Genomic DNA, 23,686 nt, shown 5'->3' with positions numbered 1-23,686 from the left:
CCTTTAGAGCTGCTGTTGTAATCCTGAGTTTGTTTGTTATGTAACACGACTCTGTTACTGTGTGCTCTGCTCATCTCCTCCTCTCCTCTTCTCCTCTGCTTCTCTTCTCTCCTCTGCTCCTCTCATCTCCTCTCCTCTGCTTCTGTTCTCTGCGTCTGTTCGCTGCTTCTGTTCTCTCCTCTGCTACTCTCCTCTGGTCTTCTCCTCTGGTGCTCTCTTCTGCTCTTCTCCACCTATCCTATCCTCTCCTCTGCTCCTCTCCTCTACTTCTCTCCTGCTCTTCTCCTCTGCTTCTCTCCTCCTCCACTGCTTCTCTCCTTCTCCCATGTTTCTCTCCTCCCCCATTGCTTCTCTCCTCCTCCACTGCTTCCCTCCTCCTCCACTGCTTCTCTCCTCCTCCACTGCTTCTCTCTTCCTCCTCTGCTTCTCTCTTCCTCCTCTGCTTCTCTCCTCCTCCTCTGCTTCTCGCCTCCTCCTCTGCTTCTCTCCTCCTCCTCTGCTTCTCGCCTCCTCCTCTGCTTCTCGCCTCCTCCTCTGCTTCTCGCCTCCTCCCCTGCTTCTCGCCTCCTCCCCTGCTTCTCGCCTCCTCCTCTGCTTCTTGCCTCCTCCCTGGTCTCTGGGTTTAGCGTCAGGGTCTTTGTGTGTGTTAGTCCTACAGTAGGGTTAGCATTATACAGTAGGGTTAGCATTAGCATTAGCTGTGGCTGTTGTGGCTGATGGGATTATTGGATCAGAGCCGATTACACGCATCATGTGTCACACAGCACACCTCTACAGTTCACATGGGACCTGGTTTAGACCTGGTTTAGACCTGGTTTAGTCCAGGTTTAGTCCAGGTTTAGTCCAGGTTTAGTCCAGGTTTAGTCCAGGTTTAGTCCAGGTTTTAGTCCAGGTTTTAGTCCAGGTTTTAGTCCAGGTTTAGTCCAGGTTTAGTCCAGGTTTAGTCCAGGTTTAGTCCAGGTTTTAGTCCTGGTTTAAACTCAGAGGAACAGAATGTCCAGACTCGAGCTGCATTGCAGCAGAGTGGGCTTCAATTTGAGGGAGGGGCTGAGCGAGGAGACGAGTGAGGAATATAGACAAGGAGGCATAAGAGGAGTCAAGGAGGCATGTGAGGAGAGGAGACAAGGACCTAGTGCCTGTCTCATCTCAGTGAAAGTGTTCTGTTGTGTTTTGTAATCTGACTGGCTGCTGCTGTCGAGCCTTCAGAGCAGTGTCCAATCAGAGCCCTCGATGCACCCGTCCTGAGCTGTGATTGGAGTATTTGAACGTCTCCCTGCAGATATGAGTTCAGTGAAGCCAAACAGGTCAGTGTGTTGATCTCTCCTGATCAGGAGAGGAGCGGACTGAGCGCGTGCAGAAGAATCTCAGACATGCAGCGTGGGGGAAATGGAATGTATAATTTAAAACAGCACAGTCATTTTACAGTCTCAGTCCTCTGGTTTAGACCTGGTTTAGATCTTTCCACAGTTAATAAGCCACACATGTGCAAATCTTTATGGAGCCATAAAATAAGACTTACTGTATCCATATGAGACTGGGGCAGGAGGGAGAGTCTAAACTAGGTCTAGACCGGATCTAAAATGGGTCTAGACCGGATCTAAAATGGGTCTAGACCGGATCTAAAATGGGTCTAGACCGGATCTAAACCGGGTCTAGACCAGGTCTAAACAGAGATTAAACCAGGTCTAAACGGGGTCTAAACTGGGTCCAAACCAGATCTAAACCAGAGAGGACTGTATGAAGTCTTATTTGGAGACAGTGTTTCCAAGCAGAACCTTTATGTTAGACACACGGAGAGACACAGAAAGAAACGGAGACACACAGAAAGATCTGGAGTGATGCGGAAAGACAAGGAGAGAAACGAGAGATGTGGAGAGACAGGGAGAGAGAGACATGGAAAGACATGGAAAGAAAGAGACACGGAAAGACATGGAGAGAAACGGAGAGGGAGAGAGAGACACACACAGACATGGAGAAAGAGGGAGAGACACGGTGAGACACGGTGAGACACAGTGAGAGGCATGGAAAGAGAGACATGGAAAGAGAGACATGGAAAGGGTTTGGGACCAGTGATGTAATGGATGGAACATGAACATACATGAGGATGAGCTCATAAGAACAAGGATATCATTTCAGTCAGGACATAGAGTGTAGGATTCTCTATTGTCCCCCCTCCTCAGACCTGGTTCAGACCTGGTTCAGACCTGGTTCAGACCTGGTTCAGACCTGGTTCAGACCTGGTTCAGACCTGGTTCAGACCTGGTTCAGACCTGGTTCAGACCTGGTTCAGACCTGGTTCAGACCTGGTTCAGACCTGGTTCAGACCTGGTTCAGTTGTGACTTCAGGCTCTGATCTCACTGAGGTCAGAGATTCCTGTGTTTTCTGTTGTTTAGCTTCTCTTTCTCCTCTTCCTCCTCTTCCTCCCCCTTTATAATAATAATAGTGATACTTATATTTCCGGTGGTTTTCAAAGTGTTCATGAAGTCATTGAACACATCGCGGTCAGAGGTTTGTGTTTCAGATGGAGCTTTGTGACTTTTCTTTTCAGAGGTGAGATTTCAGACTGATGTGAGGTCAGTGTATGCACCGTGGTCACATTTCAGAGCACCGTATTCTCAGCGAACACTTCATGTTTTCAAAAGTGAAACTAACCTGAGCGGAGGAGGAACGCATTTTACCTGAGGGCGGAACCCGACTCCTCAGCGCTCACTCTGATTGGCTCACGGCAATCCAACACTCTATCCTGATTGGCCCACAGTGAGGTCACAATGATGTCACACAAAAGTACTTTTATATTTGAGCCACAACAGTCACATGACCCATACACTTCCTCACCCCAGAGCAGTTTACATGTTCTGCCTGTGTCTGTGGTTTCCTCCATTAACCTAAAAAATGTACAATAATCCTCCAGATAGGTATTCCAGACTGGGTCTTGATTCAGACCCAATCCTGGTTCAGACCTGGGTTAGTCCTGGGTTAGACCTGGTTTTGAGGTTGTGAAAGGCTTTTGGGAGAACTGTTTATAAAAGTGTGAATGGACAAAGTGAGTCACCACTCCAGTCTAAGAACAGGCGGCAGAGAAGGAGGAGAGAGACAGAGGAGAGAGACAGAGGAGAGAGACAGAGGAGAGAGACAGAGGAGAGAGACAGAGGAGAGAGACAGAGGAGAGAGACAGAGGAGAGAGACAGAGGAGAGAGACAGAGGAGAGAGACAGAGGAGAGAGACAGAGGAGAGAGACAGAGGAGAGGCACTGAAGAGGAAAGAGAACCTCCACACACAGTTCTTAATGTGGCACTTGGCTCAGAGTCTGTGAGTGCAGAATACAGCTGTGTTTATGTACGGTGTGTGTAGTTCTGAGAGTGTGTGTGTATGAGTGTGTGATGTTGTGCAGGTTAGTGTGTGTGAATGTGTGTGTGTTGTGGGTGTGGGTGTGTGTGTGTGTGTGTGTACATTTGTGTGTATGTATGTGTGTGTACAGTTGTGTACATATATACATAAGTAGGTACATATTGTGTTCAGTGTGATATTTAGCTGGTGGGTGAGTTTTCTGTCAGAGCTGTGTGAGTCTGATCCTGATGTCAGACTGGACTTTAGTCTGATGTGAGACTGGACTCTGTATTTGACACATTTAAACAGATTTAAACTGATCTTTACACTATAACACAAATATAATTATAAACATGAGACAAATGTGAGCACAGTTCTGTGTCCTGTCACTGAGTAGAACCTGAGACACAGCACCGAACCTCTGCTCCATCACAGAAGACCCCACATTCTCTCACCTGCCCACATCTGTCCTTCTGTCCACACCTGTCTATACCCAAGGCCACACCCCCAGAGGTCAGAGGTCACACCTACAGAGGTCGGAGGTCACACCTACAGAGGTCGGAGGTCACACCTGCAGAGGTCACACCTCCACAGGTCAGAGGTCACACCTCCACAGGTCAGAGGTCACACCTCCACAGGTCAGAGGTCACACCTCCACAGGTCAGAGGTCACATTCAGAGCTGAACAGCAGAGGTTTCACTGGAAGTAATTCCAACTTGTCCTGGTTTGGGATCCTGTCATCACGTGACAACATTCAGCATCTGTGTAAAACCTTAGAGTGCGCTGAAAGTTTGCTTATAGTTCCTTCTCCAGCCCATAGGAGGCAATGGTGTGTTGATGTGATGTTGGATCCTATGAAAGTGCAGCTACATGCTCGATTGAAAATGATGCCTTGAGAACATGCTGTCATAGCTGAAAATAATATGCAGGCGTGTGCTGTGTAGTGATTACTCATATTATTATTATTGCTTTAGTATGAATGAAATGTTTCCTCCTTGTGGCAGGTGTGTGGTGGTGCTGCTAAATCCTCGAAAGAACAAACAGCAACACATCTTCAACTCGTCCAGGTAAAAACAATGTAACCTCGTCCTCTCTCTTCTCTCTGTGTCTCTTTGTCTTTCTCTGTTCTGTTTATTATGATTGTCCCTTCTGCAGTGATAGCCTTCACATTAAGGCTATTAAAAGTTTAAAAAGTCACATTCTAATCAATACTAAAACTAGTATCAAAACTACATCCACATTTGAGCAGATATCGATACTAAAAAAAGTCACATTCTCGGGACAGAACCTGAGCTCTCCTGTCAGATTGTTGTGTGGCTGTTCTGACTCAAGTTTATATTTGGCCTCTTTAGATGTGTTGTGTCTGATTTTCAAACAGAAAAAGGAGGAAGTATTTAAAGGCCTGGTACCTCATTTGTCCCATGTATTTGAGCAGAATATGTCTTGCCCCAAAACAGATATATGTTTAAATAGCAGGGGTCAAAATAAGTCAACTGTGTGCTGTCTGTGTCTGCTTCTAAAGTATTTGTTGTCTGATAGTGGAGGTCAGGTCCTTCATGTTTTTAGTCCTGTCCTGTTGTCTGTGTGTTTTATTACAGGGTTTGGCATTTCATAAACTGTTACATTTCTTTTCTTTGTTTTTCAGAAAAGCCATCACCACTTTGGCCTTTTCTCCAGACGGAAAATATGTGGTTACCGGAGAGGTCAGAGGTCACAGAATCACAAACACCTTATACTGTTTCTACTGTGTCACTCCCCAGTTTCAGTCATTACTGGATCTGCCTCAGTCATGTTGGTCTTTAGCCTATATTTTCATTAATTTACTCCAGAAACAGTTAAGTGTTTCTGTCAGTTCAAACCAAAGACTGTATTATAAACCAGAAGTTGACATACACTATATGAAAACACACAGTCTTATATGAAATCAGACTAAACTTTTCCTGTTTTAGGTCAGTTAGAATTACCAAAATTATTTCTATTTGGTAAATGCCAGAATAATGAGAGAAGGATTTTTTTAGACAATTTTTCATTGCTTTCTTCAAAGTCACACGTTTACAAACAGTAAGATTACTTTGCCTTTAAACTATTTGGGAAAATCTAGATGATGATGTCATGACTTTAGAAGCTTCTGATTGGTTTATTGACAACGTTTGAATTCATTAGAGACAAACCTGTGGATGTATTTGAAGCACACCTGAAACACACTGCTTCTTTGTGTAACATCATGGGAAAGTCAAAAGAAATCAGACCAGATATCAGGAAGAGAACTGTGGACCTGCACAAGTCTGGTTCATCCTTGGCACAATTTCCAGATGCCTGAAGGTTCCACATTCATCTGTTCAAACTATTATACAAAAGTATAAAGACCATGGGAATGTCCAGCATCACAAATAGGAGACAGGTTCTGTGTCCCAGAGATGAACATGCTTAGGGCTGAAATGTGCATCAACTCAAGAACAAAAGAAAAAGACCTTGTGAAGATGCTGCTGAAGCTGATAAGAGTGTGTCATTATCCACAGTGAAACAAGGACTGTACTGACATGGGCTGAAAGGACACTCTGCCAGGAAGAGGACATTACTCCAAAAGAAACATAAAAAAGCCAGGTCACAGTTTGCAAATGCACACAGGGACAAAGGCCTTCATTTTTGGAGACATGGCCTGTGGTCTGATAAAACTAACAGTAAACTGTTTGGTTATAATAATCGTTATGTTATCCCAATTGTGAAATACGGGGGTGGCAGCATCATGTTGTGAGGTTGTTTTGTTGCAGGAGGGACTGGTGCACTTCACAAAATAGATGGCATCATGAGGAAAGAACATTACGTGGAAATACTGAAGAAACATCTCAAGACATCAGCCAGGAAGTTAAAGCTTGGCCACAAATGGGTCTTCCATATGGACAATGACCTGAAGCATACTGCCAAACTGGTTACAAAGTGGCTTAAGGATAACAAAGTCAATGTTTTAGAGTGGCCATCACAAAGACCTGATCTCAATCCCATTGAAAATTTATGAACAGACTTGAAAAGGCATGTGTGAGCAAGGTCGGGCTACAGACATGGCTCAGTTACACCAGTTCTGTCAGGAGGAACTATTGTGAGAAGCTTGTGGAAGGAAATCCAAAACATTTGACCCAAGTCATACAGTTTAAAGGCAATGGTACCAAATACTAATTAAATTGTAAACCTCTGACTTTGAAAGTCATGAAAAATCCCTCATTATTCTGTCATTTAGCAAATAGAAATAATTTTGGTAATCCTAATTGACCTAAAACAGGAAAGGTGTAGTCTGATTTCATGTCAGACAGTGAGAAAAAAAGTTTGTGTCTTTTAATATAGTGTTGTATTGACTCCTTGGTTCCTACAATACTTGCGGTTTGAAATGGACGGCTCCAAAATGGCCCCTGTAACTGCTAGTTTCAATGAACTTCATTTGACTGGACCCGACGTCATGACACCATCTTCTTCATCTAAAAATCCTTGTATCTATTTCCACTGATGCATCTTTACCACATGTTTATCTCACATGTTACTACACATTCAATGTTTAGCTCATTCAGACTCTAACCTTTGCTCACAAACTCACATGCAATCTGGTCAGTCCATTCTCTTTACATCAGGGTCATGCTAAAAATATAGAAATATCGATATATATCCTGATACTAAATGTGGTGATATCGATATCATAGGCTGCTGTATCGATATATCAAGAGTTTTAAGCGTCCTGTTTTCAGAGTGGTCACATGTTTTAAGCATTTGGGCATGTGTTTTAAGCATGTAGTCACACATTTTAAACGTGTAGTCACACGTTTTAAACGTGTAGTAACATGTTTTAAACGTGTAGTAACATGTTTTAAACGTGTAGTAACATGTTTTAAACGTGTAGTAACATGTTTTAAACGTGTAGTAACATGTTTTAAGTGTGTAATCATGTTTTAAGCGTGTGGGCACGTGTTTTAAGTGTGTTATGTGTTTTCAGAGTGGTCACATGCCAGCAGTGCGCGTGTGGGAGGTCACAGAGCGTGCTCAGATTGCAGAGCTGCAGGAGCATAAATATGGCGTTGCCTGTGTCACCTTTTCTCCCAACGGGAAATACATTGTGAGCGTTGGATACCAGCACGACATGATGGTCTGTGTGTGGAACTGGAAGGTACTATAAAATACTATTACCACAATAACCAGCATGGCATGACTACTATATTACAAATAGTACTAATCATATTACTACAACCAGCACGACTGTGTATGTCTGGAACAGTAAGGTACTACAAATACTACTACAAATGCTACTACAGCTACTCGTATTAGGCAAGGTTTATTAGTATATCACAATTCATACACAAAGTAATTCAAAGTCCTTTACAGAATAAGAAAGACATTTCATAAACGTTAACATTTTCTCACATTTCTCTCTTGTTTAATTAATTGTGACTCGCATGTATTTCACAGTTCCTCTGACTGTGCCTCTTCGTCCTGGCGCCTCTCCGCTTTAGTGTCGACGAACATTTATGTAAATTTGATAAGTTGAACACATTCTGTACTGTGCAGGAGGCACGGCACGGAGGAGAGTAATGGACAATGGTCTACAGTCCCTTAGCCAATCATGACGCAGAACACAATGCACATTCATACGCTGTAAAAAAGCACGCAAAATTGCACTAAAAAAATCTGCGAAACAGCAAGACCACAAAAGGTGAACTGCGATATAGCGAGGGACCATTGTACTGCAAAATCATTGCACTCATTGACACTTTTGTGTCCTGACCAAGTAACCATTCCTCCATGGAGCTTTCTGCTTATCTTTAACCATTTTAACCTCCATCAGGGCAATGGTGTCCAGAACATTCAAAATACTCGAAGTTACAGAGTTCAACAAATCATCAACATTAGAACATGAGCCAGGGGCTAACAGCCAGGGGCTAACAGCCAGGGGCTAACAGCCAGGGGCTAACAGCCAGGGGCTAACAGCCAGGGGCTAACAGCCAGGGGCTAACAGCCAGGGGCTAACAGCCAGGGGCTAACAGCCAGGGGCTAACAGCCAGGTCAGAGAAGACACAGAAATGATCAGACAGAGCAACATCCACCACATTGACATTTGAAATATTTACTCCTTTTGTGATGAGCAGGTCCAGAGTGTGTCCTCTGTTGTGGGTGGGCTCGCTGACATGCTGAGTCAGACCAAAGGTTTCAAGGACAGAACTGAGCTCTTTAGTGTTTCTGTCAAACACATTATCCACATGTACATTAAAATCACCTGTAATGACTAAACCATCAAAGTCTGTGCGTACGACTGAAAGCATCTCCATAAAATCATCAATAAAACTCAGACAGTGCTGCGGAGGTTTGTATATGACTAAGTAGAGTATGGAGGGGGATTGTTTTAGCTCTATTTTAAAGGAAACACCTCAAATGACAACCTGAGTAACTAAATTATCTCTAAACTACTATTCCTACTGCTGCTGCTACTACTACTACTACTACTACTACTACGACTACTGTAGTCAGCACGTCATGACCGTGTGCATGCTGAACTGAAAGGTCCAAATATCACTACAGACTTTACTGCATTAGGACCTGTGTTGTGTGTGAGTCTTGAAGGTACTTTTACCCTGTTACTCTTCATTAAGAGTAAATCTGAGGATCACTGGAGTCTCTGATACTCTCTGAGGTGAAGTATTTTCTCTTTATTGAGTTTAAGTCTAAACCTGAAACATCTCATGTGACTGAAACATCTCCACACACACGGCTCTGTCTGAGCTCAGGGCACCAAAAGAGTATCTCAGGAGTACCTCATCATTAGACCAGGAGTACCTCAGGAGTACCTCATCATTAGACCAGGAGTACCTCAGGAGTGTCTCAGGAGTATATGAGTGCATTATAACTGTACTGTAAATTGTTCTCCTCAGAGCTTCAGAGTTTAGCATTCTTTGATATTTTGATGTTGTTTTTGATCAGCTTCAATAAATTCCCCCAAATTATGTTGTTCATGTTGATGTATTTTTTAAAAAACTTGGTTCTTGTTGTTTGTTATATTTCAATAGATTTACAAAAAAAACATAATAGCAGTAGTATTAATCTTATTACTCTTTTTTCAGAAAAACATTGTGTTTGTAGTAGTATCAATCATAATAGTTGTAGTATTAATAGTAATAGTTGTAGTATTAATCATATTACTCATACTCTGATTCTCTTACAGAAAAACGTGGTTGTTGCGGCGAACAAAGTCTCAAGTAAAGTTTGTGCAGTGTCCTTCTCGGCCGACAGCTCGTACTTCGTCACCGCCGGAAACAGACACGTCAAGTTCTGGTACCTGGACCACAACAAGACCAACAAGGTACTAGTACTACAATACTACTACAAATACTACTACTACTACAACTACTACTACTACTGCTACTACTACAAGTAACACCACAACAAGACCAACAAGGTACAAATACTACTACAACAACAACAGACACAACAAGTTCTAGTACCTGGATCGCAACAAGACCAACAAGGTACTACTACTACTGCTACTACTACTACCACTACTATTACACTACTAGTACTACAAGTAACACCACAACAAGATCAACAAGGTACAAATACAACTACTACAACAACAGACATGTCAAGTTCTAGTACCTGGACCACAACAAGACCATCAAATACTACAATACTACCACTACACTTTTAGTACCACCACTACTATACCAGGCTGGAAGTAATGTGACAGTAATGTGGAACTTTTTTTGCATAATGTAATGTAAAAACTCCATGAAAGCACTTGGCCACTTAATCACACTGTTTCACACTAACGTTTCATGCTGTTTTTTTTCCTCAGGTAAATGCCACAGTCCCTCTTTTGGGTCGCTCGGGTCTCCTCGGTGAGCTCAGGACAAACTGTTTCTCAGACGTTGCGTGTGGTCGCGGTAAACGCTCCGCCTCCACCTTCTGCATCACCTCGTCCGGCTTACTCTGTGAGTTCAACGAGCGCCGCCTCCTCGACAAGTGGGTGGAGCTACGGGTGAGTCACATGACCTGTCACATGACCTGAGCATTTGCAGAGCGCATATGACACATTAGACTCTTTTCAATAAACATAGCTAACATTGTTCTATTAAAATCTTTAATATAAGTCTTGTCTAGTTTTGTTGAAGTTGAGAAATGTTGAAGTTGAGAAATGTTCATATCTTGATTTATGGACACAACCCCAGGATCCTGTAGAGCAGGTTAATACGAACTTTTTAAGACCAAAATGACGAGTCTGACAGCAGCAGTTACAGAGAGAGGGACCACAGTTTTCTAATATTAAGTGAATTGGGGCTAGAGTCAATGGATCCAGAAGTGCACCCCATGATCACTTCCTATTTGGAATGCGGCAGCTAGCAGGTTAGCTATATCCATTTATATATACATCACTGAATATCAGCGACACCTCTCACCCAGGTGTGCCTGGCCCTGTCTGTGCAGGTGAGCCAAAAAGTAAAGTAAACAGAACCAAATATAGAGCCACTATAGAGGGCTCCACAGAGCAACTAACGTGTGAAAACAACTGGGGGGCGCTCCACAGAGCCACTAATGTCTGCGGAAACGACCTACTGACACAATAGTCCTGATTAGACTAATACAAACAAACAATAGTGGCTTTATTTTGTTAAATTATTTTTTTTTTACAGCAGCGCTACTTCCTGTATTTTTGTATATTTTGTATATTTAGCACAGGTTCTATCCACCAAACCAAGTCAGAATTAGAACTGAAAACCTCACATACACTTTAACCCGTAATAACGGTTACAGTTACAACAGTCTTCATCTTTCATCAGTTAAACCATGGAGTTTAGTTCAACACTGAGGTTACAGTCTAACTGACCATAAACATTTAAACATCACTACACTGGCCACAAAAGGACTCTTAAAGGTGAAGTATGTAAGAAAAGAGATTTGAACTCCACAAAAGTACTGTAAACATGACCTCTGCTTTGTCCTGCAGTCGTCGGCAACTGAACACATGCACAGAGAACATGCGTTCTGAATACTCATTTTGAGTAACTGTATTCTGGCACAGTTACTCTTTCATTCTGCAGTATTTAGAGTACAGCTACTGTACTAAAATTGAAGGGATACATTGCAGTATTTGATCACATTTTGGCTTCAAATTGCACAGAATCAGTGAGAAAAACACCACACCCAGCTCTTGTTTTACACAGGTGATGGAAACACAGAACAAACAGTGAAACAAACACAAAACTCTTTTTAATCCTAAATGTATCTCAGTGTAAAAGTATTCAGAATGCAGTGCTTTGACTAGACCATGTAACAGAGGACATTACAAAATATATTTTAATGCAGGTATTCCATTTTCCAAAGTATTCTTCGGTCACTGCAGTAGGACTGTAGGCTGGTGACAGGAGGCTCTCTGTGTAATGTAAACTTGATCTGTGTTTTGTCCTGGTGCAGAGGTTGGATCCCGGCTCTGTAAGTCCCACCCCCTCCCCTCCGCCGCCACTTCACGATTTAATTTGACCGTTTATGGTTGACATGGAAACGCCTCTGTTTTTTTTTACGTTTCCTATTGGTTAAAAGGACCTCGCTCATCTCATTTTTCCGTTTCACAGAACACAGCTGTCAATCATCTCTCACCGTCATTCACTTTTGTACAGAAAAGTCTTGCCTTTGATCGAAAGTTTTTATTTCACTGTTTTAACTGAAAATATATTACATTTAATTTGAATGAACTCTTAAAAATGTTTAGTTTCACCACGACAGAACCCATCAGCGACACACCTCCTTTTCATTTGGAGCATGAGTTTATTTTAAACTGAATACACTTTTAAAGGCAGTCAACCTGTTTCTAATCTTTGTCTCTGTTAGTCCTGGTTTAGTCCGGGTTTAGTCCTGGCTCTGACCTGGCTCTGACCCAGTTCTGACCCAGTCTCTGGTCTCTCTCAGACCTCTCAGGCCACATGTCTCTGTGTCTCGGAAGAGCTGATCTTCTGTGGATGTTCTGATGGAACCGTCCGAGCGTTCAGCCCCTTCAACCTGGAGTTCCTCTGCACGCTGCCAAGACCGCACGCCCTGGGGACAGACGTGTGTGCCATGACTAAAGCCAGGTGAGAAACATGCAAAAAACATGACAAAAATGACACAAACATGCAACATATACGAAACAAACACGGCACACACTCTCCACAAACACACCACAAAAACATCACAGAAACACAACGGACACACGTCAGACACACGACGGACATGCCACCGACAGGCCACCGACACGCCGCCGACACGCCGCCGACAGGCCACCGACACACCCTGGGGACAGATCATAGACTGTATAATAGAAGTGGACTGAGGGAGTGTGACGTCTCCACAGTGTTCAGTTGCAACTCATCGAAGCTGGCAGTTATAGCGGCTAATCTGCAACCAGGGACCATATTTGGCTCTTTGATTTCTCGCTCGGATTCTTAATCAGGAGCAAGTTTGTTGAAGGCAACACCCACACCGCTGGTTTAGTAGGGGGCAGGTGCTTAGCAGCATGGCTGTCAATCAGTCAACCTGATATCTTGATTTCTGGATAAAATAGTGAAATAAAAACCCCAGAATCATGTAGAGCAGGTTAATACGAGCATTTTAAGGTCAGAATGAAAAGTCTAACAATAGCAACTACAGAGAGAGGGGCCACATTTTTTTTACAAAGAAAGTGAATTGGAGCCAGAGTCGAAGGAACCACTTCATGCCCATGCTCACTTCCTGTTTGGAAAGTGGCGGCTAGCACATTAGCTATGTTCATTTATATAAAAAGTCTATGGAACAGATTTGTGCAATGTGACTAAAGCCAGGTGAGCAACACCTGAAAACATGTTCAAAACAGAACCAGAGCCAACATAGGACCAAAACACACAACCCACTCCCCTTACCACAGCCTTCTGCTGACCCAAAACCTGGACCCTCTAAAATAAGTGAAATACAGGCCTCTGTAAACTAGGACTTTTAGAGAGTCTGTTGAGTTGAAGTTGGAGCTTTGGGAATATTTTTATATTCTCATATCTGAGTTGGTCACATGAGGGCGGAGCACAGATCAGCTGACCACAGGAAGAATAGCAACAGCTTTGCTGTCGCTATTCGGGATCCAAATTTAACACTGTCCATCTGCTCCTGACCCAGAGCCTCACAGTCTTGATTCACACAGGAGGCATTTTAGACCTCAAACATGAACCTTGACCTCGAGTTTTCAAAAGATCATCACAACAACAGAAAAATCCAAATATTCAAAATCATTTATCCTTTATAATAATGGCTTACACTTGTAATGCGCTTTTTCAAAGCCTCTCAAAGCGCTACACTATAGTCATTATTCATTCATTTCCACACTTGGTGATGGTAGCCACAACTGCCCTGGGGCAGACTGACGGAAGCTAGGCTGCCAATCTGTGCCATCGGCCCCTCTGACCACCACCAATCATTCACATACTAGGCAATGTGGGTGAAGTGTCTTGCCTAAGGACACAACGACAGAACTGAGCGGGATTCGATCCTCCAACCTTTGGGTTGGGGGACCGACACTCTAACCACTGAGCCACTGTCGCCCCAGTGGCTCAGTGGTTACCCATAATCCCTGCCTCCTCTTGCCTGCTCCTGCCCCCTCCTGATTGCTCCTGCCTGGTCCTGCCTCCTCTTGCCTGCTCCTGCCTCTTCCTGCCTCTTCCTGCCTCTTCCTGTCTCCTCCTGCCTCCTCTTGCCTCCTTCTGCCTCCTCCTGCTTGCTCCTGCCTTCTCCTGTCTCCTCGTGTCTCCCCGTGTCTCCTCCTATCTGCCCCTCTCTGACCTCTCTCTCTCTTTCTCCTCAGTCAGCTCTTCAGCTCGTCCTCTGAGTCGCGGTTCCCAGACACCTTGGCGGTGAGTTTTGATCCGGTAAACGGCTGGTTATCGTGCGTGTACAGCGACCACAGCGTGTACGTGTGGGACCTGCAGCATGTGCATGAGCGCCAGCCAGACGTGAACGCCCGCGACCCCCACGTGCATGAGCGCGATCCCAGGAGAGCAGGAAAACTCTACTCTGCACTGTACCACTCCTCCTGCGTCTGGAGCCTGGAGGTAAAATGCACTACAACTGTATATTAATACTGTTATAGTTTTTATACTTAAAGAGCAGCTATAATGCAAATTCTATTATGATATAACATTCATCAGTATATGAGCCTGTACAAGGCTCCGCCCACAAGCCTACATCACCCATGCTCCCACACAACAATTCTCCATAAATATACAAAAACGTACAAAACTGTACACAGCAACTTGACAAACCTGATGTGATGTGGAGTAGTTTCATAAGTGGGATGCAGCCGATTGTGATTTGATAGTGCTCTGAAGGGGGAGTGAAAGCATAGAGAGCAAAGGGAGGGGAGACTCAGAGCGTCAAAAACAAAAGTGAAACTTATAAAACCTGTTACTACGCTGTTTTGGGCAAATATTGCATTTTCAAAACAATAAAAGTTAACATGATGATCTAAATGTGTTACAGTGTGTTACCCCATTGAAGTAAAATACCCTCTCTTTAATGCCCTATAGAAGTATATGCCCCCTCTTTAATGCCCTATAGAAGTATATACCCCCTCTTTAAACAAGCATATAGCTGGAATCATCATCGGCTCAATCATCTTTCCTTCTCTGTAACCCTGTTCTAATGTAAGGAAAAGTTCTGCAGTGTTTTTACCGTGTATTCCTGGTGTATTCCTGCAGATCTACCCGGACTCCGCCACCCCCCTCCTCCCCCCTGGGACGTTCCTCTCCTGCTCCTCAGACTCCACCATCAGGATCTGGATCCTGGACCCAAGAGGCCCGAGCCAGAACATCCTCAGCCACGTGAGTCCAAGACCTGGCTTAGTCCTGGCTTAGTCCTGGCTTAGTCCTGGCTTAGTCCTGGCTTAGTCCTGGCTTAGTCCTGGCTTAGTCCTGGCTTAGTCCTGGCTTAGTCCTGGCTTAGTCCTGGCTTAGTCCTGGCTTAGTCCTGGCTTAGTCCTGGCTTAGTCCTGGCTTAGTCCTGGCTTAGTCCTGGTTTAGTCCTGGTTTAGTCCTGGGTTAGATCTGGTTTAGATCTGGTGTAGTTCTACTTTAGACCTAGTTTGGACCTGATTTAGTCCTGGGTCAGACCTGGTTTAGTCCAGGTTTAGTCCTAGTTTAATCCAAATTTAGACTTGGTTTAGTCCTGGTTTAGTCCTGGTTTAGTCCTGGTTTAGACCTGGTTTAGACCCAATTTCAGACCTAGTTTCTGGTTTCAGGACCTGCAAAAGATCCTATACGTGGACGAAAACCTCGCGCTCCTTTTGGACGTGGAGTCATCTGTTGCCGCGGGAAACGGGGCAGGGCCAGAGACGGAGCAGAGAGCAGGGCTCCGGACGCTGAAGGTTCGCCCCGACGGTGTGCACCTGGCATCAGGTGACAGACAGGGGGCGCTCAGGTAACACTTACCTAAGGTTTATTCATTTAAAAGAACATTTGGTTTGTTCTGTGGTGTAACATGAGAACAGCAGCACAGAACCACAGTGTCCAGTCTGCTTCAGTCTGCTTCAGTCTGCTTCAGTCTGCTTCAGTCTGCTTCAGTCTGCTTCAGTCTGCATCTGCTGTAGGGAGTATTATACCTCTGAGGACACAGGCCAAAGTAACAGGACTGAGCTGGCAGTGTGGGGCGGGCACAGCACAGAAACACACTGCTGGTTCAGGGGTGTCAGGTTTACATGAAAGTCTATGGGCGACGCTGGTCCCGGCTGGTCCCGGCTGGTCCCGGCTGGTCCCGGCTGGTCCCGGCTGGTCCCGGCTGGTCCCGGCTGGTCCCGGCTGGTCCCGGCTGGTCTATAGTTCAAATTCACCACACATCAAAAACTTTCAAGTGTCTGCCCCAAATGGAATGGCATTTGACCAGATGAGGCCACAGTTTGAAGCATTATTCTGTAGTACTAGGCCTCTGTAATTCTGTAGTACGTTAGTAATGTAGACCTGCAATTCTGTAGTACTGTAGTCCACTGTTGTACTGTAGATCTCTGTAGTACTGTATTACTGTAGGCCTCTATAGTACCTTAGTAATTTAGGCCACTGTAGTACTGTAGACCACTGTTGTATGGTAGGCCTCTGTAGTACTTTAGTACTGTAGGTCTCTGTAGTATTTTACTACTGTAGGCCTCTGTAATACTTTAGTACTGTTGGCCTCTGTAGTACTGTAGGTCTTTGTAGTACTGTGGGCCTTTGTAGTACTGTAGACCTCTGTAGTAATGTAGGCCTCTGTACTACTAATACAGAGATAAATCTTTGTTTTTACAGAATCCATGACCTGCGCAGCATGAAGGAAATTCTCAACGTCCAGGCTCACGACTCCGAGATCCTCTGCCTCGAGTTCTCCAAACCTGACACAGGTACCCCCCCCACACACACACACACATGCACACACACCCCTTCCCACACTCCCACACACCCACACACACACCCCCACACACCCACACACACGTACTACTTTGAAATAAATGGCTTTGTGTTTGAGCACATGTTCCATTATTATTGTATTACTGGATTTTTTTCACATCTTAACTGGAGTGTAGTGGTCTGACTATTCAGGCAGAGCAGCTCTAGATGCCTGATCCTGGTTTAGTCCTGGTTCAATCCTGGTTCAGTCATGGTTCAGTCCTGATTTACTCCTGGTTTAGTTCTGTTGTAGTCCTGCTGCAGTATGGGTTCAGTCCTGTTGTAGTCCTGTTGTAGTCCTGTTGTAGTCCTGTTGTAGTCCTGGTTCAGTCCTCTTGTATTCCTGGTTCAGTCCTGGTTCAGTCCTGTTGTAGTCCTGGTTCAGTCCTGGTTCAGTCCTGGTGTAGTCCTGGTGTAGTCCTGGTTCAGTCCTGGTTCAGTCCTGGTTCAGTCCTGGTGTAGTCCTGGTGTAGTCCTGGTTCAGTCCTGGTTCAGTCCTGGTTCAGTCCTGGTGTAGTCCTGGTGTAGTCCTGGTTCAGTCCTGGTTCAGTCCTGGTGTAGTCCTGGTGTAGTCCTGGTGTAGTCCTGGTGTAGTCCTGGTGTAGTCCTGGTTCAGTGTACTACAGTGCAGTGGTCTAAATGTGAGTCTGATCCTGGTTGTTTTTCTATTTAAACCTGTTCAGCTCCAAATGCTCTTTTACCATCACTCACACAAGCACATGCATGCCCACACACACGCACATACAACAGCCCACACACAAGCACACACACGTATGCCAACACACACGTGCATACACCCGCACACACAAGCACGCACACATGCAACCACACATACACACGCATACAAGTGCATACACACACACTCATATAAGCACGGCAACACACACAAGCATTTGTATTCAACCACACACATGCAACCGCCCATATACACACAAGCACACACAGACAGAATCACGCCCACACACACTCATGCACACACACAAGCACGTCTATACAGCCACACACATACAACCGCCCATACACACACAAGCACACACACACAGATAAGCACTTCAATTCCAAGCACTTAGACTTGTAGTCATAGACACTCTATGCTCACACGCGGACTGCATATATGTATGGATTTGAGTCAAACGGCATGAACACTGACCTCTGTGACTTCCCTGTGACTTGTATACTGTAGACACACACATATTTCAGATAAACAGTATGTGCTTATCTGTGTGTTATAATATGTGTGTTAGTCTAGTTAGTTGAGTGAGTGTGACGTCACCCACAGCATTCGGCTCCAAATGAAGCTCATCGAGCCTAGCGGTTATAGCGGCTAATGTGGAGCTCAGTTCCATATTTGGAATTCCAATCATCATAGCAAAGAGCCAAACAGGAGTGAGGCTGTTGAAGGTAACACCTCTTTGTTCCAAAGTTGCAGCGCTGTAAAGGAAACCTGTTGCTAATGCTAGCGGGAGTGACTTCAGGGAAAGAAGGCACCTGATTAGTCTGTTATTAATGTTTATATCTCGATTTATGGACACAATAGTGAAATAAAAACCCAGGATCATGTATGGTGGGTCAATACGAACATTTTAAGATCAGAATGACAAGTCTGACAGCAGCAGTTACAGAGAGAGGGGGCCACAGTTTTTACATAGAAAGTGAATTGGAGCCAGAGCTCATACAAACCACTTGGCGCCCATGCTCACTTCCTGTTTGGAATGCACAGCTTGCGCCTTTGTCTTGTCCATTTATAAAGTGTGTTTTTGTGCAGGTCTGCAGTTGCTTGCCTCGGCCAGCAGGGATAGGCTGATCCATGTGTTGGACTCGGGGGAGGACTATTCTCTGGTGCAAACGCTCGACGAACACTCCTCCTCTATCACCGCTGTGAGGTTTACAGGTAAACAAACAAATATCAAATTGATACTTGGGACATCACCCTGATGTCTATGGTGGAATCTTCAGCAATTTACCATGGTGACATAATGCAAACATTAGCAAACACTGTCAAAAAAGTTTTAAGATCGACTGAAAATTCAAGAAAAAATCCCAAAGTGATTTAAAGAGCACATGTTCTGGAGCCTTGATCAAGCCGAGCGCTCATGGCCCTTTTTAGGAGTTTGATTTTCAATAAAAAGGTGAGAGAGAATAACTGAAAATGTTGCCTAATGCTAGCTAGGGATGAGACGACAAACAATAATATCGTTTATCGTGATAAAAAGAGTTGACAATAATCGTTCATGGCACTTATTATAAAATCGTAATAATCTCCAACTAAGATAATTGTGTCACCAGAATGTGCAGAAAAAAACTACTTCTCCCTGATGATCTCCTTTAGACCACTGTTTTCACTTATAACAAAGTACAATACTATAACAGTTGTTTAAATATGGAACCTATTCATAATATTAAAATTGTAATTATTCATATCCAGAACATTTTTAAACTGTCAATGCCCATAATTATCATGTCTGTGTAATCCCTCAGTGGTCCAGGTCTGATCCATAGTAAATGCCTTGGATGAGCAGCCAAACATCTTTTTATCATAATTATGGTGATATAATCGTTAATCGCAATTACTTTGGCCACGATAATCGTGACACCAAATTTCAATATCGTCCCATGCCTAATACTAGCTAGCTTGTGACTGTAATGTTATTTGAGAGGGGCTTGTTTAACAGCAAAAGTCAGCTCACCTGTTGTAGTTCAGATAAGTCAGTTTTTATGGTCAGATTGTGGTAAAACAAATTAAAGTCTAGCAGAACTTCAGACAGAGGAGTGACGACAGTTAGCATCACACCCCCAGGGAATGCTGATGACATCACCTGTAAAGTATCAAAAATATACTCCTCTCTCATGCAGTAAACAAGTAAAGACATGTATTTGAGTAAATGAATACAGTACAAATACATTAAGTAAGCAGTTCAAGTCTAAATAATGCGCTGTGTACTGTGTGCATCGAAGTGTTTTATTGTCCGGGAATCAGGAAGTGTGTATTAGTGTGTTAGTTGTCGTTAGCTTTACTATGACATTAAACTCCGCTCTGGTCTGAGAGCTGTGAAAAGTGTTCATAAACTCTGACATCATCATGTTTCAGCCAATGAGGGACGAATGCGGATGATCAGCTGTGGAGCCGACAAAAGCGTGTACTTTAGGACAGCCCACAAGGTACTTTTACTGCAAATACAAATACTACTACTACTACTGTAAATACTACTACAAATATTACTATATTACTGCTACTAAAAATGTGAGCATTTAAGAGGAGGGTTAGTCTTTGTGTAGGCCTGGTTTAAACCTGGTTCAGTCCTGGTCTAGACCTGGTTCAGTCCTGGTTCAGTCCTGGTTCAGTCCTGGTTCAGTCCTGGTTCAGTCCTGGTTCAGTCCTGGTTCAGTCCTGGTTCAGTCCTGGTTCAGTCCTGGTTCAGTCCTGGTTCAATCCTGGCTCAGTCCTGTTTTAGTCCTGGCTCAGTCCTGTTTTAGTCCTGGCTCAGTCCTGTTTTAGTCCTGGCTCAGTCCTGTTTTAGTCCTGGCTCAGTCCTGTTTTAGTCCTGGCTCAGTCCTGGTTTAATCCTGCTTTTGTCCTATTTTTGCCCTGTTTTAGTCTTTGCTCAGCCCTGTTTTAGTCCTGGCTCAGGCCTAGTTTAGTCGTGGTTTAGTCCTGCGTTTGTCCTTCTTTTGTCCTGGTTCAGTCCTGTTTCTCTTAGACAGAGGAGGGGCTACAGTTCAGTCGCACTCATCACGTTGTGAGGAAAACGACTTTGTACGACATGGACATTGAACCAACGAAGAAATACGCCGCCGTGGGCTGTCAGGACCGGAGTATACGGTAAGTCTTGAGTGCAGTACTCTTGCAGTACTCTTGCAGTACTCTTGCAATAGTCTTGCAGGACTCTTGCAGGACTCTTGCAGGACTCTTGCAGGACTCTTGCAGGACTCCTGCAGGAGTCCTGAAAGAGTACAGGGAGGGCATGTGACTCTTTTGTGTGCAGGATCTTTAACATCAGTAATGGGAAACAGAAGCGGATGTACCGAGGCTCTCAGGGAGAAGACGGCACACTCATAAAGGTCAGTCTGTCCTAATGTCACGCAGTGGGGCTTTATCCCTGTTCTAATGTGATGAAATGTTCCACAGTGGGAACATAAATAATGTTCTTCTGTCTTTGTGGTCCAGGTCCAGATTGACCCATCTGGACTCTACATTGCCACATCCTGTTCAGACAAGAACATCAGCATCTTCGACTTCTGCAGTGGAGAATGTGTAGCTACTATGTACGGACACTCAGGTACTTGTAGTACTACTGCTACTACTATTATTATTACTACTACTACTACTACTACTACTACTAGTACTACTACCGCTGCCACTGTTACTCCTGCTACTGCTGCATGTTCATGTATCTCAGAATATTGGGTGTATTTCATCTGATCTCATTGTGATGTTTCTGATGTTTGTGTTTCAGAGATTGTGACGAGTCTTAAGTTCAGTTCCGACTGTAGACACCTGCTGTCTGCATCTGGAGACAGGTCACTACGCCTAAACTACACCTAACCTTAAACTACACCTACACTGTAGACACTTGCTGTCTGTGTGTGGAGATGGGTATAGCCCCTACCTTACACCTACCCCTAAACAACACCTACATACACATCTACTACAGCTAATCCTAACCCTACACTATAGTCCTTCTCTCTACGTTTGGAGACAAGGGCAAGCCTGAGCCTCCACCTGCATCCACCCACCACCTAAAGCTATGCTTACATCTAAACTACACTGTGTAGAGACAGGTGACATGACTACACCCCTAAAGGTGTGTCCTGTGTGGACAGGTGCGCCCATAGAATGTATAAAGTATGTACGGTGACAGGTGCAGCCTGCACCTCCTGCATGCTTATTTTTATATGCTGCATAAATAAAGTCAGTCCCCTGCCACTCTGTCTCTTCCTCCCCTCTCCTTTCCTTTTCCCTCTCTCTCCCCCTCCCCCTCTCTCCCTCTGTCTGCCTCCCTCTCTCTCTCTTTCTCTCTTCTTCGTCTCTCCTCCTCTCCCTCCTCTCCTCCTCTTTCTTCCCTCTACCTCCCTCCTCCCCTCTCTCCCCCCCTCTTCCTTTGCCCCCCTCTCGTCCTCTCTTCCGCTCACTCTTCTCCGTCTCCCCCCTCCTCTTCCTCTCTCCCTCCCCTCTTCCTTCGCCCTCTCCTCTTCCTCTCTTCCTCCCCTCTCTCCCCCTTTTCTCCTCCTCTCCGTCCCCCCTCCTCTTCCTCTCTCCCACACCTCTTCCTTCACCCCCCTCTTGTCCTCCTCTCTCTCCCTCCCCTCTTCCTTTGCCCCCCTCTCATCCTCCCCTCTCCCTTCCTCCTCTCCTCTTCTGTCTTTACAGTTGTATCTTCGTGTGGCGTCTGCCGCCTGAGCTCACCATCAGAATGAGACAGAGGCTGTCGGAGCTCCGCCCTCAGATCTACAGCTCCCAGAATGCACCAGCATTCAAGGACAGTGGCAACGTCATAGGTGGCCTGGAGCTCTCGTCCGACAGCGACCGCGACGAGGATGAGGAGCCAAACACGCTCACAGAAAGTCCTCCTCGCACAGGTCTGGGAATTGTGGGTAATGTAGTGTGCCCTCATAGCAGCTGTAGTTTAAATGTTTGTGTTTTACAGAAGTGTCCGAGCTGAAACTGAACACTCCAGACGACACAGAGGTCAGTGAATGCACCCCCACAGACTATAAATGTGTTTAATAATGTTTAATTAAAATTACAAACTCAATTCGAATGAAACTTAAAAAAATACAGAATACAATGATTTGCAAATCCTTTTCAACCTATATTGAACTGAATAAACTACAAAGACATATTTCATGTTGTTTCATGTGATAGACTTTATTGTTTTTATGCAAATATTCACTCATTTTCAATTTGATGCCTGCAACACGTTCCAATAAAGCTGGGACAGGGTCATGTTTACCACTGTGTTACATCACCTTTCCTTTTAACAATCAACAAGCATTTGGGAACTGAGGACACAAATTGTTGAAGCTTTGCAGGAGGAATCCTTTCCCATTCTTGCTGAATGTAAAACTTCAGTTGCTCAGCAGTCCGAGGTCTCCGTTGTCGTATTTTGTGCTTCATAATGTGACACACATTATCAATGGGAGACAGGTCTGGACTACAGGCCAGTCTAGTAGCCGCACTCTTTTACTACAGAGTCACACTGTTTTAACACGTGCAGAATGTGGCTTGGCATTGTCTTGCTGAAATAAGCAGGGACGTCCCTGAAAAAGACGTTGCTTGGAAGGCAGAATATGTTGCTCCAAAACCTGTATGTACCTTTCAGCATTAATGGAGCCTTCACAGATGTGCAGGTTCCCCATGGGCACTAACACACCCCCAGACCATCACTGATAACTATCCAGATGGCCCTTTTCCTCTTTGGCCCCCAGGACATGATGTCCATGATTTCCAAAAACAATCTGAAATGTGGACTCATCAAAACACAGCCCACTTTTCCACTTTGCATCAGTCCATCTCAGGTGAGCTCAGATATCTGGCTTTTGCTTTGCATGGTACAGTTTTAACTTGCACTTGGAGATGTAGCGAAGAACTGTGTTAACTGACAGTGGTTTCCTGAAGAGTTCCTGAGCCCATGTGGTAATATCCTTTGCACATTCATGTCTGTTTTTAATACAGTACCACTTGAGGGGTCAAAGGGGCATTAAATGTTAATTTTGGGCCTTGCCGCTTATGTGCAGAGATTTCTCCAGATTCTCTGAATCTTCTGATGATATTATGGACCGTAGATGATCAATCTTACAATTGTACATTGAGAAACGTTGTTCTTAGACTGTTGGACTATTTGCTCACGCAGTTGTTCACAAAGTGGTGAACCTCGCCCCATCCTCGCTTCTGAATGACTGAGCCCTTTGGGGATGCTCCTTTTAT

General features: G+C 44.5%; 1 protein-coding gene across 3 annotated transcripts in view; it reads left to right on the top strand.

Moving 5' to 3' along the window:
- Positions 1 to 23,686, top strand: part of mapkbp1 (mitogen-activated protein kinase binding protein 1) — a 37,650-nt gene that overhangs the window by 5,590 nt on the left and 8,374 nt on the right. For 2 of the 3 annotated variants that reach the window (XM_055231151.1, XM_055231153.1), the window contains exons 3-20: positions 4,333 to 4,395; positions 4,974 to 5,031; positions 7,308 to 7,478; positions 9,525 to 9,662; positions 10,155 to 10,337; positions 12,263 to 12,423; positions 14,157 to 14,403; positions 15,049 to 15,171; positions 15,588 to 15,766; positions 16,624 to 16,715; positions 18,527 to 18,652; positions 19,850 to 19,920; positions 20,460 to 20,581; positions 20,745 to 20,820; positions 20,927 to 21,038; positions 21,216 to 21,279; positions 22,130 to 22,338; positions 22,407 to 22,447. In XM_055231151.1, coding sequence (XP_055087126.1) covers positions 4,333 to 4,395; positions 4,974 to 5,031; positions 7,308 to 7,478; positions 9,525 to 9,662; positions 10,155 to 10,337; positions 12,263 to 12,423; positions 14,157 to 14,403; positions 15,049 to 15,171; positions 15,588 to 15,766; positions 16,624 to 16,715; positions 18,527 to 18,652; positions 19,850 to 19,920; positions 20,460 to 20,581; positions 20,745 to 20,820; positions 20,927 to 21,038; positions 21,216 to 21,279; positions 22,130 to 22,338; positions 22,407 to 22,447 — 2,236 coding nt within the window. The remainder of the gene's footprint in view (positions 1 to 4,332; positions 4,396 to 4,973; positions 5,032 to 7,307; positions 7,479 to 9,524; positions 9,663 to 10,154; positions 10,338 to 12,262; positions 12,424 to 14,156; positions 14,404 to 15,048; positions 15,172 to 15,587; positions 15,767 to 16,623; positions 16,716 to 18,526; positions 18,653 to 19,849; positions 19,921 to 20,459; positions 20,582 to 20,744; positions 20,821 to 20,926; positions 21,039 to 21,215; positions 21,280 to 22,129; positions 22,339 to 22,406; positions 22,448 to 23,686) is intronic. The other variant, XM_055231152.1, reaches the window with a different exon arrangement.

This window comes from Periophthalmus magnuspinnatus, chromosome 22 (assembly GCF_009829125.3).
Source record: "Periophthalmus magnuspinnatus isolate fPerMag1 chromosome 22, fPerMag1.2.pri, whole genome shotgun sequence".
In the NCBI taxonomy this organism is placed as follows: domain Eukaryota; kingdom Metazoa; phylum Chordata; class Actinopteri; order Gobiiformes; family Gobiidae; genus Periophthalmus; species Periophthalmus magnuspinnatus.
This window is presented reverse-complemented; position numbering and strand designations above follow the sequence as displayed.